The 18,385-nt window shown below is 40.3% G+C and overlaps 1 protein-coding gene across 4 annotated transcripts in view; it reads right to left on the minus strand.

Annotated features, from left to right (window-relative positions):
• Window positions 1–18,385, minus strand: part of DNA2 (DNA replication helicase/nuclease 2) — a 136,963-nt gene that overhangs the window by 30,799 nt on the left and 87,779 nt on the right. For 3 of the 4 annotated variants that reach the window (XM_085882729.1, XM_085882730.1, XM_085882732.1), the window contains exons 5-8: window positions 14,810–15,008; window positions 14,561–14,715; window positions 13,739–13,870; window positions 4,102–4,348 (exon numbers count right to left, since the gene is read on the minus strand). In XM_085882729.1, coding sequence (XP_085738855.1) covers window positions 4,102–4,348; window positions 13,739–13,870; window positions 14,561–14,715; window positions 14,810–15,008 — 733 coding nt within the window. The remainder of the gene's footprint in view (window positions 1–4,101; window positions 4,349–13,738; window positions 13,871–14,560; window positions 14,716–14,809; window positions 15,009–18,385) is intronic. The other variant, XM_085882731.1, reaches the window with a different exon arrangement.

Raw genomic sequence — 18,385 nt, forward strand, 5'->3', positions numbered from 1 at the left:
TAAGACCCTTTAGACTCAGAAAGACCTTTACCCACTTGATACTGCTTCGACCCTTTAGACCCCCCTCTTTATACTCCTTAGACCCTAACTACTATTGGAAAATACCCTTTCCATCTCTTAAGCCCCTTTGCAACACTTAGACCTTTCCACCTGTAAACCTTTCACATACACACCACACAAACATCTTTAATCTTCTTGCAATACACAGATTATACATTTTTCAGCAAGTAATGTGAAATCTACACCCACCTAGAGGCTGTGCAAAGTTGAACAGAAATTATATATTGGGTCACTGAATTGGTTCACCAATCAAAATTTAAAATCCAATCCAATTCATTTGGACCACACTCTGAACAGAGCATCGGTGCTGCCAAAGCAGTCTCCTGGGCTATTGGGCACAATGCTGGACGGTCGCCACTCCGACGCAGGTAACTCAAATGGCTCAATCATCCCAGCAAGTTGGTACTCATTTTTCCAACCTCAGAAGGATGACAGACTGAGTCAACTCCACCTGGTATTAATTCAACAACAAAGTGGGATTTGAACTCAGGACCCGAGGATCACAAGCCCACCACCCTAACCATTAAGCCAACACCACCCTAACCATTAAGCCAACACCAGGCATGGGTGCAGCAAAAGGATTTCGCAAGACATCCATGTATTCCTGAAGCACCAGATGGAAACGAGTTGAAAACTGGCAGTTGTACTTGGGGTGAGCCCGGGAAGGTTTAAAGCGATGGGAAAAAAAAGGAAAAATAATAATAATAATAATAATAATAATAATAATAATAACCTCCTGGGGTTCAGGGGAGGGGGGTGAGGGACACAAGTTCTCTATGCAAATTATGTACAGGGTGTTTCATAAAAAATGCAACCCTATTCAAGTAATGTGAAATTTTCATTTTTGAAATAAATATTTTTTTTATTGCAGGTTTGTATGAAGCATTGTTTGGAGGAAAAACTGCAAACATCAGAGTCATACTGTTAATTTCGAAGATGGCATGGATAATTGAGCAAAGGATCTTTACTGTGGAGTCTTACCTTGCTACAAATTCATTAAAATGAAATCAAACATGATTCAGTAAGACGTTTGAGACCAGATTATCCCTAGACAAGTCTGCTATTTTTCGATTGATAACCAAATGAAAGACTAAGAAGGAACCTGAATAAGTGAAGAGGAAAGATAGTCATTTGGAGGAACCTGGATAGGATTCGGGTTTCAGCCGCTACTCCACAACATTCAAACCCATCCAGGCACAGCCAAGTGAGCCCAACAGAAAAATTTCTGCAAGAATTCACTTCTCCTTAGAGAGATAGATAACGAAAGAGGAATAGAGAGGAAAAGAGGTGAAAGAGAAGAAAAAGCAAGAATTATAATAAATAAAGAGAATTGTTCAAAAAAAAATTAGAAAGAAATGTGAATGGAAAGGAACAAAGATCTCAGCAAGAATCCGGACAGATAAGATTTCAGCAGTTACTCCCAGGCCCAAACACAGCAACATGTACAAGCTATCAGAAGGAAAGAGGTTTAAATCTCACAAGACAGAATAAATTCTTAATTGCTCAAAGTCTGGTCGCCGAGGACTACAAGTTCATGAGAAAACATTGAAGCGGTCCATGAAACAGTTTTCAGGAGCCCCAGCAAATCACTGCATAGTCTATCTCAAGAATTAACCTTTAATCTGTATAAAGTACACAAAGAATTGTGAGGCAGGAACTAAAATGTACCCGCATCGCATACAAGTAAAGCAAAAGCTGAGAGACAATGATAAACAAATTCGTGTGACAGTGTGTGAATGGTTTGAGGAAAAATGCGTCGGGATAAAAATTGTCGAGTAATGTGTGGTTTTCTGACGAGGCCCATTTTCTTTCAAGTGGTCATGTTACCTCTAAAAACAACGTGTTTTGGGGTTCCAGTTCTCCTGATGAAGTTATTCAAAGGCCGTTGCACAGCCAAACATGCACAGATATGAATCATCTCAAGGACAGATGTTGGATGGGTGCCCCATTTTTCGGATCTCAACACACCTGACTTCTGTCTTTGGGGTTACCCGAAGGATAGAGTGTACTTGAGGAGACCTCAGACTTTAAGCTCAAAAATGCAATTGCCACGACATCAAAGCTATTCTGGTTCAGGAATGCAGCCGAGTTATTGACAACTTCACCAAGAGGATCCATTTGTGCTGCTGCAGTACGGCAGCCATTTAGAGTTAATGTTTTGTGAACGGTCTTCTGAAATAACTAGTTTCATTTTTGTGTGTTACTTTATTCTACATATTACAAAGATTCTTATGTGCAGGTTCCATGTTGTTTCAATGGAAAATTAAACCAGAGTTGGTGTCAAAGCCACCCAATGCTCGCCTGTTTATACAATTATCCTTTTTAAAAGACTAGTCTAATAATTAATATTTTTTATAAAGCATTGCAGTGAAGTCTGATGCAAATAATTTTAAAGCAATATATGTATTTGTATATTGTAATCAGTAACAAGAGCGCAAGTGAGCACAATATACGCCCGAACAAGAAGGTATATACAGAATTGTGCTACTACATGGAAAACAGCATCCTGGTTGCCATGGCAACCACTTTAGATGACGAACATATGTCACAACACACAGTCTCCAGTCTGTACCTATGTACCAAATATGAAAAGTGAAAGTTGAAAACTTTGGGAGTTAGAGTGCGGACAGGATCGGATGGAAAACAGCATCCTAGTTGCCATGGCAACCACTTTAGATGACGCACGTATGTCAGGACACACCGTCTCCACAGTCTGTACCAACGTACCAAATATGAAACGTGAAAGTCGAAAACTTTGGGAGTTAGAGTGCGGACAGGAACGGACGGACAGACAGACAGACAGACAGACAGACAGACAGACAGAGACGGACGGACCGGTATCACATAATACGCCCCGATATATATATATATATATATATATATATATATATATATATATATATATATATATATATATATATATATGTATGTGTGGATATATATATATATATATAAATATATATAAACCAAGTCGAAAACACCAGGGGGTTGACTCAGCCTGCCATCCTTCCGAGGTCGGCGAAATGAGAACCAGTTGTACTGGGCCCGGTGTATGCCCCGGTTAGAATAGGTGTACCATATCCCTGTGTGTCGTAAGAGGCGACCAGGGTTGCGTCAGGAAGGGCATCCGGCGTAAAAACCTATGCCAAATCATTATGCGGACAACAAAACGAATTTCCATACCGGATCGGTCGAGGCCCGGGTTACCAACGACCGCCACCGGTACCGGTGGTCAGCAGGGTACCAGTGGAAATTGTGCTACTGCTGGGCGAGCGAAATGGAGACAGTTGGTCCGCTGTGGCGACCCCTAACGGGAGCAAGCTGAAAGAGGAAGAAGAAGATATATATATATATATATATATATATATATATATATATATATATATATATTATATATATCGGGCGTATAAACAAAATAGTGGTAGATGAAAACATTAGAAAGGAAAAAATAACTTGCACCAAAAACTTTAACATTTTCACGCTCACGCTGACGCTCACGCCGGGGGTATCGCTAAAGCTCTCTGTTCTTCGTACAGGCGAGCGAAAAAGTTTGAAAACTTCAGGCTGCTTTTTATTTTATCAAACACCCTGTATATCCTGTGGTGCCAGCTGGTGGAAGTGGGTCTCGTGAACTACTGGACAAAAGTCAAAAACTGGTGGTTGCATTCGGGGTGTGCACGGGAAGCTTTTAGGTGGTGAAATAAATTCATATTCCCAGATTCCATACATGTTTCAATATTAAGATTCCAAGAGAAAAACTACTAAGCAGAGGCTGAGCATGACGAACATAGTGAAGACAGACCTAACAAAGTTGAAAAAAACAACAAAATAAAATAAACATTTTCATACTCCTGGAAGTGGTGTGAGCCAGTATTAGAGGTTGTCATAAAATACACCATAGACATCATAGAAGAAAGGGAATTAACCTGTTCGTAAGGATGGGTTGTTTGCAAATGAGCTAAATTTCACGTGTGGATTTGTTATTTTTTATTTGGGATTAAAAAAATAAAAATAAAAACAAAAAACTCTGATATCCATTACTTGTGCACGATGCTCCAAGGAGTTTGATTCCCGGCCTGTTTTTAGCTCTAGAGGTAGAACAGCTTCCAAGGTGGCCGCTCTGTTTTTCTGAAGTCCCGACCCTCTTCTGCAACGCTGCACCGCTACTTTAACGGTCACATCGAGTTTGCCCTTCAAGCCAAACCGTGGGGACCAGATGCTCTCTTCAATATCCGTAATATCACAAACAGCCAGATTGCATTCTTCAAGGCTGCCTTTTTCTCCAGGCCTGAAGAGCAGAGCAAAGACAAGGCAAATGACAAGTGAAACAAAAGCTTAGCAGGAAAAACAACATTGTAATCCTTCGATATAATCCAAAAGTGTTCACTCAAATCATACATGTAATAATGTTATTTGAACGGTGGTATGAGAGTTGTAATAAATGTGTAGTTGGCATGCGACAAGGACAAATTGATTAAGAGACAAGAAAAGTGCATACTCATGACTGCGGAATATACACATCTGACATCTCATGCCACTGACTGAATATAGTTTCCTAAAAGGTGTTAATGGATCAGGACCGGTACACCCAGAGTTGGGGTTAAGTTTTCAAAATCAGACATGGATGAAGCAATCGATAAAACAAAGGAAAACACCACTCTGCTTCGCGATTCCATTAAAAACAACCTGAGAGGCAGAGACTAATTTAACATACACAAATCAACCTCTCAACCAACATAGGTTTAAAAGAAAAAAAAAATCCACACGAGAGTACAAAATATGATGATCAGTGTAATCAATGTCAAATGCTGCGAAACAAGATATTCTAATACTTCATCCACATTGTGGATATGCTGGTGGAAATTTACAGAGTACAAAATATGATGATCAGTCTAATCAATGTCAAATGCTGCTAAACAAGATGTTCCAATACTTCATCCACATTGTGGATATGCTGGTGGAAATTTACAAAAAAAAACAAAAACAAAGGACAATAATTAAATAATTATATATGCACAATTACAAATGGAGAAATAATAACAAATAAATAAAAAAAACAATGTCACGTGCAGGGTGACCCGTATCTTGCCAAAAGGTGACCACGTGTGACTTCTTTAAGGTCACACTGAGGTGAACAGAGCTGCTATCCACCAGGAGCGACTCCTTGAGGAATTTTTGCCTACTAGAGATTCCGATGAGAATCGTTCTGGAGTTACCATGAAAAATATGTTTGCCTCATAACGTCACCAAATGACGTCATAATGTCTCAAGCTTGACAGATCTAGAAAGCACTCATCGAAGTGTTCAATTTGAGGTACTACATGATATGGTTCCTAAAACTTGAAAATTTGACCTTGGGGTCAAATATGTTTGACCTCAGGCGCTAACCCTGAAGGTCAAGGCCAATCGCCACCAAAAATTAATCAGCTGAGTGCCAGACCATGAACAATATTCCCATGAATTTTGAAGACGATCCGATCAAAATTACTCAAAAAATAAGGGTTTCGTCGACTCCCCTGATTTGCGACAAAGTGACCTTGACCTTTGACCTTGACCTTCAAAATTTTATGCGCTGAAAGGGATCTCTATCGGCCTCTGATATGCGAAGTTACAAAAATTTCCAATGATAACTGTGCTCTGCAGAATTTTTTATACGTGATTACAGACAAAAAAAAATAAAAAAATAAAAAAATAAAAAAAACATACAAGCTGACTAACATATCTTGCAAAATCTTCGTTTTGGCAAGATAATAAACGTTTTTCACATTCTCAATGTGCCCAGTGGCTGCCAAAAAAAATGTGGGATTTAAAAATTTGAATGCAGTTAAAGCTATCAAACTAATTAGGGTGCTCAGATTGTATGGTATCAACATTATAAGCAGTAAACATCCTATATCCACCTATTTCAATTAAAAATATACATAATAACTACTAAATGAAGCAATTTAGTGTCTGTATGGTTACATCATCTTAATTAGTACATGTATAGCCTATGGTTGCATAAATATCATGTATACCTCATGATTAGGTTAGCATTGATGAAAGCCTTTATACTATTGTACATGTTTCAGTATATAACAGTATATGCAATCTTCAGGCATGAGAGTGAGTCTAAAAAAAAATTAGCCGAAAAAAAACGATGGGCCGAGGCCGAAGAACTTTTAGGCCAGGGTTCGGGGGCCGCCCAGGCCCCCGAACGCTAAAGGTTCCAGGTGTTCTCACCTGCATTCTACTGCATTTCCTGGTCCCTTTTAAGAGGATTGTGTATAGTGTTGTCCTTGTTAACAGGGTAAAAGCACTGAAGACAATCATTGAAGACATGAAATTCATCTTGCAAATTATTAATCAATGTTGTAATGTAAATTGTTGTCAAAATTCATTGTACAAATCATGAATCAATCTGTAGGATAATATTCTTTCATTGTCTTTATAGCAAATTAAACAAAGTTGACAATAATTGATACCAAGTTGCATAATAAGTTTGCATAACAAGTTGACAATAATTGATAACAAGTTGCACTAAAAGTTTGCATAATAAGTTCACAATTAGTAACACTGTTGCATCCACTAGTTGTTGAGTTCTTGCGTCGATAATGTCGACAAGCGCTTAACCACTGAACATTGTTCACTTCTTTGTCTTTTGGTTCAGGTTGTGCTTTTTCTTGCTTGCACGTTGGTGGGAAAGTCTTGCCTTCTTTGCAGCCTTCTCAGTCAGTTCTTTGGTCTTGCGCTTGGTCAACTTACTGAGAGCAGCTGCACCCACTTCTCGCCTTATTTCTTCTTCTTTGTCCCTCCTGTCTGCCAGTTCTGCCTTGTAGGTTTTGTAGGCTCCCCTCATGTTCTTGCACAGGTCTAGGTCTATGGGACTGTGCAGTTTGTCAGTCCTACTGTAGTACTCCACTGCAGTTTTTCCTGATGATCAAAGATTGTACTTGACACCCATCACTGCGCTGTTGGTCTCCATGTTTAATCGGTGTGATCTGACATCCAAGACATCTCCCATGAGATTGAAGGCACTCTCAACTTGTGGCCCATGGAAGCAGGATAGCAGAGCCTTCACCATTCTTGAGAGAAGGGGGTACTTTCCACCTTCAAAGACCTTGGTTCACCAGTCGTCGATGCGAGCAGACTCATCTTCCTGAGCTGGTGGCAGGCTGGAGTCGATCTGGAAACTCCGAACCTCCAGTTGAAAGGCATCACATTCCTCTGGTGCAAGGACATTTGTCACCAGGCATGGCAACTTCAGGAGCTGCTCCTGGCTGACAGTGTGCCCTCTGCTGAGTGGATCAATTGCTGAGGCACTTCTGAGGACAGCAATATGCAGGGGAATTTTCTTCTGGAGGTACTTTCCATGTGTCACATAGGCCTTCTCCACACTCTGCAAGAAGTCATGCACTTCTCCATCTCCACTACGGGCAGTGTTGACAATCTCAGACACACCAACTCCAAGAAACATCTTTACTTGTAGCAGGTTGGCTTTCTCATCCAGGTCGAGGGTCTGAAGTCTCTTGCCTGAGGATGGCAGCTTCTCAGGTTTGACAAAGCAGGCCATGAACTCTCGGACAAGGTCCACCTGCTGGTCATTGAGCTTGTGGATCAGTGGGGCCTTCATCTCAAACAGGAGGACGTACTTCTTCAGCAGCGGGAACACTGATGTATAGAACATCAATATCAGTCTCATCCATTTCTTCTTGTGGAAGACTCGCTGCAGTATACGCTCCTTTCGTGCCTTGCCATCTTTGGTCATATTCTTCTTCTTCAGAACATCATGGATCTGGCGTATTCTCTCCTTGGCTTTTGTGTCTATGTGCCTGCGATGGTAGACCTCCACAACCCATGACAAGTAGTGTGTGCGATCAGCTTGAGAGAGGAAGCCAAAGTAGAAGACAACAAAGGCATCCCATAGCCGCAGAGTGTCAACACTGACATCATACACAGAGAGCCACCTGTGACTGACATACCACTCTGGCATGGTATACCTGACACCAATCAGCCCACAGATTTCCTGCAAGAACTGCTTTAAGTCAGGTGACCACTTGAAGTCATTGTAGATGTCAGAGAGCATGCGCTCTGCGAATTTGTCTAATGGGTCGCTCAGCTTCTTGGACACATTGTGAGCATGGTGACAGGAGTCCCCATCTATGTCCAACATGTGTGGGGCATTGTTTTCCCTGATGCAAACTTCGACTCCTGACTTGGATCCCCACATGACTGAGCAGGAGTCCATGAGGATGGATATGCAGTTCTTCCACAGTAGCTCATACTTCTTCAACAAGTCAACCAGTTCCTGGTGCAACGAGGCACTGTCCACTTTGATCACAACAAGGGACTCCAGATGCTGCACTATGACCTGCTTATGCTGTGGGCTGTAGTAACTGGCCAGGACACATAAGACCCTTTGATGGTTTGTGCTTGTTGACTCATCAATGTTCAGAGAGAAGTATTCCCTCTGCAGTGCCGATATCAACTGGTGATGTACGGTATGTCCTAGTCCAAACCTAAACTTGTAGGAAGCAGATGTCCTGTCCATTGCATCCTGGTTGAGTGCTTTGGCCAGGCTCATCAGTTCAGGGGCAAGGCTGAATGGTAGGGAATGCTGTGCGAGGAAGGCAAGGACCATGGTTTGAGCATTGGACACCTTGTCACCTATTGGTACAGCAGGCATCGGTGTACAGGGGATGGGGGCAGTAGAAGCAGCAGTGCAAGAGGTAGCAGAAGGTGAGGAAACACCTGGAGAAAAAGCAAAACCCAAAGGCAATGCAGAGTAAAAAAAGAAAAGCCAATCACCATTTATAATACGTGCTTCAGAAAGTGAATACAGTGACGGGTACAGTGATTACACTAGGCCTCAGACTATTAGTCATTGCCAGGTGCTATTGGTGGTAAACAAGATTGACTCAATTCTGAGTTGTGGCTTGCTTGCCAATTAACATAATTTATTACTGTAGTGAAAGTGCACCACACCACACTACACTACATTGACAGGATAGATGTCTACTGTGTACATGTATACTGATAACTGTATATGTATAAAGCCCAAGGCTATATTTACCAGGAAGACTGTAATTGGATGCCCGGATTCTGTGAATATCACGATGCTTCTTGCTCTCCGCATGGGATTCCAATGACTTGTACCCACGTCCTCCATAAACAATCTCCTTTGAGCACCATGTGCATACAGCCTTTCCTGGCTGGGCCATCTTTTGAATGAAAGCCCCACAAGCCACCATACCGCATGGCATACGCTCCAGCCATTCCCACTTCCAGGAATTCTTGCAAGTCTTGTCAATTAGTGCAGCCAAACAAGCATCACAATCCCGGGACAGCCTGCGGCTACTGAATGCGGCCATGTTTTAGAAGCGACCTTGGCCTTGCACACTCGGAACACCACGCCTCCAGCTCGATTAATGCTGCTGTGACAGTTTCAGGATTAATGCGGCGAGGTGGTCCGAATGTTATGTTAATGAATCTGGCAATGACGTCAGCGCAGAGTGCCGGGAATCTGTATTAGGGACCTCGGAATACTTTTTTTATAAAGATTGTCGGCGGCGTGAAATCACTCCCAAGAATTGACTTAACCGCCTCCCCCTATACCCCCTATTTTTTCTCAACGGAGTTGTGCTTAACTCAGGAACGTTCCTGGGTGAATAAATTCGCGGAATTCCGCAAATTCGTGGAATTTTCTCATGCCGGAATCTTAATTAAAATGCACAAATTCAGGAGTGTACACTATGCATATATAACACATTAATATTGGACTTTCAAAACACTTTAGTTTTTTATTTAAGATGTTATAACTCAAACTGGTTACATTCTAGAGTACAACTATCAGTGCCAAGTGGGCTTTCGAACATAAAATATAAACAGTATTACTATTATGGAGAAAAAAATCATAAAATCATTTCCCCAGCATTGAATTATAAATAACATGTGAAAATAAATCTGTCTTACTTCGGTGAGGGCTTTAATGCTACAAAGTGAAAATAGCCCTATTCATTTGCAAAAGAACATAATAGATAAATGTGATACCATACATGATGCCAGGTTCAATGGCTGAACAAAGCAGTCATCATAGCACCGATGAAAAAAAACTTTATTACAATGAAACTTATTTACATGGTTTATGATTTAACAGATTAACTCCTTCAAACATATAATACATTAAGACTGTTTCCATTTATTTCCCCATCACCACTAACACCATCACCCTGACCTGAGAGGCAGATCACACTGATCACCCACATTAATTTTCTTTTTCTGCACTGAGACAGTTTTTTTCCAATTTTTCCAAGCTGGAATTGGTTTGTGATAGCTTATTATGTCCTGATTCAAGGAGGTCCTGAGCTGCACAAATTTCTACCATTCTTTGAGATTTTGATGCCAGAGCTTTCTTCAGATGCTCATTCGCTTCAGCCACAAGTTTATCAGCTGTTTTCAGGTCGAGTTGAAGTCTGTCCTGTTCCCTGAGTTTTTTTCTCCTCAGTCTTTTGGAGCTCCATCTGATCCTTTGCTTTTTGCTGCTCTTTTTCTTCAGCTTCTTTTTTTAGCTTCTGTTTCTCCATCTCCTGTTTTGCATCTCTATCTGCTTTGTATTTCCTATGTGCTTGGCGCACACTCTCCAGCATCAATTTGGTAACTGGAACTTGGCATGCTTCACCCTTTCCATTATGGGTCACTGCATCTTTTATGGTTCTCAAACCATTAACAGCATTTTCACTCAGATGGGTTCTCTGTGAAGTGACTGTATATTTGTTCAGTGAAAAACCCCTTTCAACATCAGCCTGTCCATGCGATATGGCCAAAACAACTTTCACAAACTGTCCAAGAATGGGGTACTTCTCTTTGCCAGTAGAGGTCTTCACATTCAACACTCTGGCCCAATATCTATCAACTCTCTGATATGAGCCTCCTTCCTCCATGAACCAGGATTCATTGATTTCATTCTCAGCCTGGTAAAGCATCCATTCATCATCAATTTGATCTATGTCTTTATCAGAAAAGATATGAGGAAATTTCTGGGCAGCTGCTTTGATAGAATCCATTGATTTCTCCTGCTGTCTCATTAGTGGATGTAAGAAACGTAATCGCCTCAGCAAAGAATTGTCCAGTGGAAGGCGATTAATCAAATGCTTTGCTACAGCAGCATATGCATCTTTGACATCTGAGAAGAAACCAACTTTATCCAATGGAGTGATGCTCTTCTTTGGCAGAAGCTGTCTTGTTGATTCACCAATGGCAATGTGGTCATTGGATAACATCAGGTCCTTCTTCATAATGTCAGTATCAAGCAAATCTTGGCCTTCTTTGTCTTTTATGACTTCACATTTCAGAAATTTCTTAAGTATGTTCTTCAAGAGATCTGAGAGCTCTGAATAAAGGACATGTACGAGTGGCTCTTGAGACTGGAAAAGAGTGAGGAACCCATTAAATGCACTGGTAAAGTACTGCAAGAAGTGCAATCTGAGCAGGGTAAGGTCACACAGCTGTTTTCTAACGTCTTTGTATCTCTGACTGGAGATAAGCAGCTTCACATTTTCTTTTAGGAGGAAGACAGTGAAGTACTCAACCAAACTTTTCCATTGCTCTATCACTCTTTCCAATACAGGGCCAATGCTCAACCACCGATTGCTAACATAGCATAGAAGAACATGGTTCTCCACTTCCATCAAAGCTTGAATTTGGGAGTAGTCCTCTACGTGATGCCGTTTGATGGAAGAACTTGAATAGCTGATCAAGAAAACTGTCTATGCCCCACGATTCTAGAACACCATTGCTTTTCCAAATGCATTGTGTACTGTGTGTATGTTGCATGATCCTACAACAACAATGGGAACCTGCAGCCTTGCAGTCTGCATCCATTTTTTCCCATAATGCTTTGTTTACATTACGTCTATCCATTCCCAGCATAATCATGTTTTATTTAAATCAAGACCATCTTCTTCCAATGCATCTGAAAGGGTGTCCCTCAGAATTTGAGCTGTTGCATGACCCAACATCTTTGACTTCAGGTAGCGTGTGTCAATCAATCCATCATTCCAAAAACGAATATGAATATCTAGTTGCTTTTTCATCTGGTCATTCGTAGTTTCATCTAACAAGATGGCATAAAATGTAGAAGTGTTCCTAATCTTTGTAACAAGATCTTCATGAAAGAAAGAACCAAGTCCATGTGAGACTACATATGCGACTTTACTACAGTTAAGTTTCACATCCCTTGCAACATCACTGTCGGCAAACATTTCTTGAAATGTTTCAGCTATCTTATCACATGATCAGAAAGATAAATTATCTTGTGCAACTTTCATGACCCATATAGCTTCTGCTTTTGTAACTTTGTCCTGGTGTGAAAGAGTCCATTTTTGGGATGCTCCAGAGGTTGATGCTTGTGACAAATATACCCCACCTGACCCAATTTTCAGCTTTGACTGTCCAGATGCAATTGCAGTTTTAGCCACTCTAATATGCTTTGTTCCTTCTGCATGTCTTTGCAGTTTATAAACACCACCATTACTAATATCAATGTCTTTCTTGCATAATGCACAATGAGCTTCCTGGTCTGATTTCTTTTGTACCCACTGGTTAAGCACATGCCCATTCTTGTCCACACTATTCATCCAATTTTCATTAAATTTTGTTGTATGTCGTGTCATTTTGATGAATTAATAATATGTTCTCTTGCTTGTAAAACAGATTCTACAGCTACACCTGTAAGCAGGAAAGCAAATAGGTTAAGGAATTGTATATACATGTATATGCCAAGCAACAATCCAATATACATGTATCATGAAAGGGAAAAAAAAACACCTTATATGCAAGTTAAATTGTTGTGAATGTTAACATTACATGTACCAGCATTACCAGTATTCCAAATAAGTACCTAAAATGGTACATCTTTTAAAAGCCATTTATAAACACGCAATCACAATATGGTGTTGTCTTACACTTTCAGCATTAAAAAACCATCACAGACACAGTGAACATGATGATGAAGATAAATGTGTTATTTTATAATAACCATAATATCCATCAATTATTTATATTTATTACCACAGCAGAAAGATTGAAAGTGCATTAAATGACACCTAAAAAAATGCTCCAGAGGCCAGAGGTGCAAAACCCTATCAGATTTTTGGGCTCAACAATGCTAAAAAAAATCTGCTGTAGCCATTACAATTTATAAAGGTCTGACAAAAATGTGGGAAATGTGGGATTTTTTCAAAAATGTAGGACACATTTTGCAAAATGTGGGAAATGTGGGACCACTGGGCACCCTGCATTCTGTCCTTTTGACACACTTGTGGGCATGATTGTGTCCTGCCCTTTTGACACTTGTCCACACACTTGTGGGCCAACGAAACCGCTTCGTTCACGGCAGCATCTTTTGCGATGCAGGCTCATGATGAGATTTGCATTTTGATCCGAGAATGCTTACCTCAAAACAAGAGCACATTCACACAACGGTCCAAAGAGCAGTCACCTTTTTAGAGACGTCAAGGCTAATGGGTGAGGTACATAGATGGTATGAAAGAAACCGACACAGTGACAATAGAACAGGGAGGAACAGGAAGACAGCGAGTATGAGGGGAGAGGTTGATGAGAGGCAGGTAAACAGACATCACAGCTGAGAAATGGGGGAAATATAGGGTGACAGTTGCACAAAGCACTCAAAGATACCCACATTTTAAGCTGCACACATCTCTTCGTGGACCTGGGTTTTGGGTGCAAGTACTCTTCCGCCCAGCGATGCACTGTTGAAAGGTAATCGAGAACATCTTCGGTAATATCCTCCTGTGAAAGCGCCAAGCTGTACCTAATCACCCAGAGTGTGCAACAATGCACTCTCATTACGGCAAGGCCTCCAGAACAAATAAATATATATATATATATATATATATATATATATATATATATATATATGTATATGTATATGTATATGTATATGTATATGTATATGTATATGTATATGTATATGTATATGTATATGTATATGTATATGTATGTATATGTATGTGTATATGTATATGTGTATATATATATGTATGTGTATATGTATATGTGTGTTTATATATATATATATATATATATATATATATATATATATATATATATATATATATATATATATATATATATATATATATATATATATATATATATATATATATATATATATATATATATATATATATATATATATATATATATATATATATATATATATATATATGTTCTCTAAAGGATGGGTTGCTCCACAATCACACCCTACCCTGGAGATTAATTTTGAAAACTTCAACAGTATCAGCCACAAATAATTAACTGTGTTATTAATTTCCCTTATGAACCCCCAAATGAGATGAGTAACATAAATTTCCTCCCACAACATTTAATTTGTGAGCAGTTATATGATACGATACCAGCTGTGCTTTCCATGAAAGTCATCGGTACAATATAATCTTTAAGACATTACCCTACGATACAAGCACAGCCGCGTGAGCCTCACATGCCCTTGAGATGCTGATGACGAGTCAGTGCCTCGAGAGTGATCTGCTTGAGGGAGATGAGAGAGAAATCCCGACGAACTGCTGCATTCTGGAACACCTCGTGCAGAATGGTCCCCAAAAGCATGGCCCGGCCGCCATCTCCACCCTGCTCAGACTGCAGTTGCACAATAGTGAACAAGAAATCAGTTGAGAAGATAATTTCAACATATGGTTGGTCATCAATTGAGTTGTGCAAAACTCAGTCTTACCTTGAAATGTTCCCCGAACACAGCACGGCGAAGACAGCGGATAGCTCCAGTCACGGTCGTGCCAGACAGGAGGACATCGGGCCACAACACAAGGAAACCAAAGTCATGTGATATCTTAAAATCTGTTGTGAAGGGTGGGCCACGTGGTTCTGGAGGCTCCACATGAACCACGTCCCCACGAAGCACTTTTGTCTCTGCCCTGTGAACCAACAAAGTTGTCGTTGAGCTGCCCCTTCGATACGAGAAAGGCCACCATGACACTTTATGAGTTTATGGAGTCTAGAGTCTGATAATATAGTATACACAAGAGGGTGTGTTGAAAACTAAAGCAAAACAGGTGAGCTAAATTCCAGACCTCGCAGAGTGAAGTGGCAGCAAGAGACTAAAAAAAAGAAGAAAAAAAACATCTCAAATACAAATTTGCTCTAGAATTTAATCATTGGTGATCTTTTCTTCATCATTACACTTGAAAATATCTCCAAAGGGTGTTTGCTGCATTTGACTGAGGGCACAGATAGGTTCACAATACAATGTCTGATTCTGATCTATACAACATCATGGTATGCACAACAGCATTGTAAGCAATTATTTTTGTCACAAGAGTGATGTGGTACAAACTACAAATTCCACTAGTCTGCAAAAGCAGTTGAGAAGCATTCCAGATGAAATGAGAAAGTGAAAATAGCGACAAACAAAATAAAGTGAAAAATCCCAAACCTGAAGGTAACAATACACCCCTCACTCACACAAAGACCTTCAAATAAACCAATTCAAGAGAACCACAAAATATAACAAGAAACTATCTCGAAATGCAAAGCCCGTCTGCATCCGCTTTGTATTCAAACTAAACTTGACGAAAACTCGTTTTAAAAAAAACATAAATAAATAAAAAGTGTACTTTTGTGGTGGGGCTAATAAGGGCTATTTATCGTCACTATGACTTTGCCCTTTCACATTTTGACCAAATTTTTAATTATTTTCTCCATATTCTCATAATACAGGTTTGTTGAAAATTTGATGATCAAAAAAAAAAAAAAAAAAAAAAGTTGAGTCATGGACAGACAGATTGCTAAACCCAGTCTCCCGCTGCACAGGGGGACTGGCTAACAGGTCACCACTGCAATGTGCATGAAGGACAGGGATATGAGGTACTTTATTAATCCCTGTTCATCCATACATGCCAATATGACGCGAGTATGCGAAGCCAAAGCAAACATACCTGTCGAGCCATTATATAATCAAACTTCATGAGTGCAGCAAATTACAAAATAGGACAAAAGTCTGCGTTTGTAGGAAGCGCAGCCAAGCGATAACATTTTGAATAGCACTGCCGTAATTATGACATTTCATAAAGGACACTTGCGCCTTACTTGTTGGAATTAATTTGCAATTCCCAAGGACATTATAAACACCTACATGGGAAGAACGTGGAAGGGAATAGGGGAAAACAGAGGAAAATAATTCACTTTAAAGACATGCTTATGATTAAGCGCAGGACTATTCATTTCAAATCAGCTCATTTTACTCCAATCCAAGCAAATAAGCCTAAAATCTTTGTAATAACAACATGAATCATAAAAGGGTATCGGCTATCTTACGAGAACCTTTTTATGCACAAAATTCAAATATCCCACTTTATTGCTTTCTCTGAAAGTGAGCCTGAAAAGCCTCCACAAGCATTCCAACCCACACAAAAGATCCGCAAATATCCAATTACTTAAAGTCATCTATAACTCAGCAACGAAAGTCACTATCCTCAGAGTTCCTCCACAATCCGTGCTAAAATTGGCCAACACCAAATGAACCAAAAATGCCAAAAAGGGATGTTTTCACATTCCCTTCAAAACGTTTGGTAGAGCTTTCACATACATTACATGTAGGACAAAGAAATTAAGAGATGTTACTGTATTTTACATGACTTACAGGAATATTAGTAGAGAATGGACAATATCTTTTTCATGATTTCATATAAGAGCAGATTGACATGTTATGTCCTTGCCTTACCTCAAATAACTGTGGAATATAAATGTATGAGCAGAGACCCCCCCCCCCATGGAAACTCCATGTAATGCAAAATGTGCTTTCAAGTCCTCAACTCCCCTGCCCTCCCACCCAAAGTCTTCAACCTCTGCCTCCCAACCCGAAGGCATCAATCCCCTCCACATTCCAAGCTTTCAACACCACCCCACCACAACTCCTCCAATCCCCTCCCCCCACCCCACGCCTCAATCTCTCCTCCCAACTCTGTCTCCTTTTTGCTCTTCCATGAGATATGCAGAAAAGATATGTGACAATAAATGACACGAAAAAAAATTATCTTCTTCCTGTCGCATACAGTGGGGAGAACAAGTATTTGATACACTGCCGATTTTGCAGGTTTTCCCACTTACAAAGCAAGTAGAGGTCTGTAATTTTTATCATAGGTACACTTCTAAAATCTAATCCTGGAATCTAAATCTAAAAGACGGAATCTAAAACAAAAATCCTGAAAATAACATAGTATGATATTTAAATAATTAATTTGCATTTTATTGCATGAAATAAGTATTTGATCACCTACCAACCAGTAAGAATTCCGGCTCTCACAGACCTGTTAGTTTTGTCTTTAAGAAGCCCTCCCATTCTCCACTCATTACCTGTATTAACTGCACCTGTTTGAACTCGTTATCTGCATAAAAGACAGCTGTCCACACTCAATCAATCAGACTCCAACCTCTCCACAATGGGCAAGACCAGAGAGCTGTCGAAAGACATCAGGGACAAAATTGTAGACTTGCACAAGGCTAGGAAGGGCTACAGGACAATAGGCAAGCAGCTTGGTGAGAAGGCAACAACTGTTGGCACAATTATTAGAAAATGGAAGAAGTTCAATCTCAGTCAATCTCCATAACAGTCAATCTCCCTCGGTCTGGGGCTCCATGCAAGATCTCACCTCGTGGAGCCTCAATGATCATGCTTGGTGAGATGACCAAGCCATGGTGAGATCTTGGTGAGAGAATGACCAAGCTGCTTGCCACAATAGGCAAGCAGCTTGGTGAGAAGGCAACAACTGTTGGCGCAATTATTAGAAAATGGAAGAAGTTCAATCTCAGTCAATCAGATAACAGTAAATCTCCCTCGGTCTGGGGCTCCATACAAGATCTCACCTCGTGGAGCCTCAATGATCATGAGAAAAGTGAGGGATCAGCCCAGAACTACACGGCAGGACCTGGTCAATGACCTGAAGAGAGCTGGGACCACAGTATCAAAGAAAACCATAAGTAACACACTACGCCGTCATGGATTAAAATCCTGCAGCGCACGCAAGGTCCCTCTGTTTAAGCCAGCGCATGTCCAGGCCCGTCTGAAGTTTGCCAATGACCATCTGGATGATCCACAGGAGGAATGGGAGAAGGTCATGTGGTCTGATGAGACCAAAATAGAGCTTTTTGGTTTAAACTCCACTCGTCGTGTTTGGATGAAGAAGAAGGATGAGTAAAATCCCAAGAACACCATCCTAACCGTGAAGCAATGGAGGTGGAAACATCATTCTTTGGGGATGCTTTTCTGCAAAGGGGACAGGACGACTGCACCGTA

Source organism: Eptatretus burgeri, chromosome 5 (genome assembly GCF_056783735.1).
Source record: "Eptatretus burgeri isolate ZD-2024b chromosome 5, Ebu_testis_v1, whole genome shotgun sequence".
Lineage (NCBI taxonomy): Eukaryota > Metazoa > Chordata > Myxini > Myxiniformes > Myxinidae > Eptatretus > Eptatretus burgeri.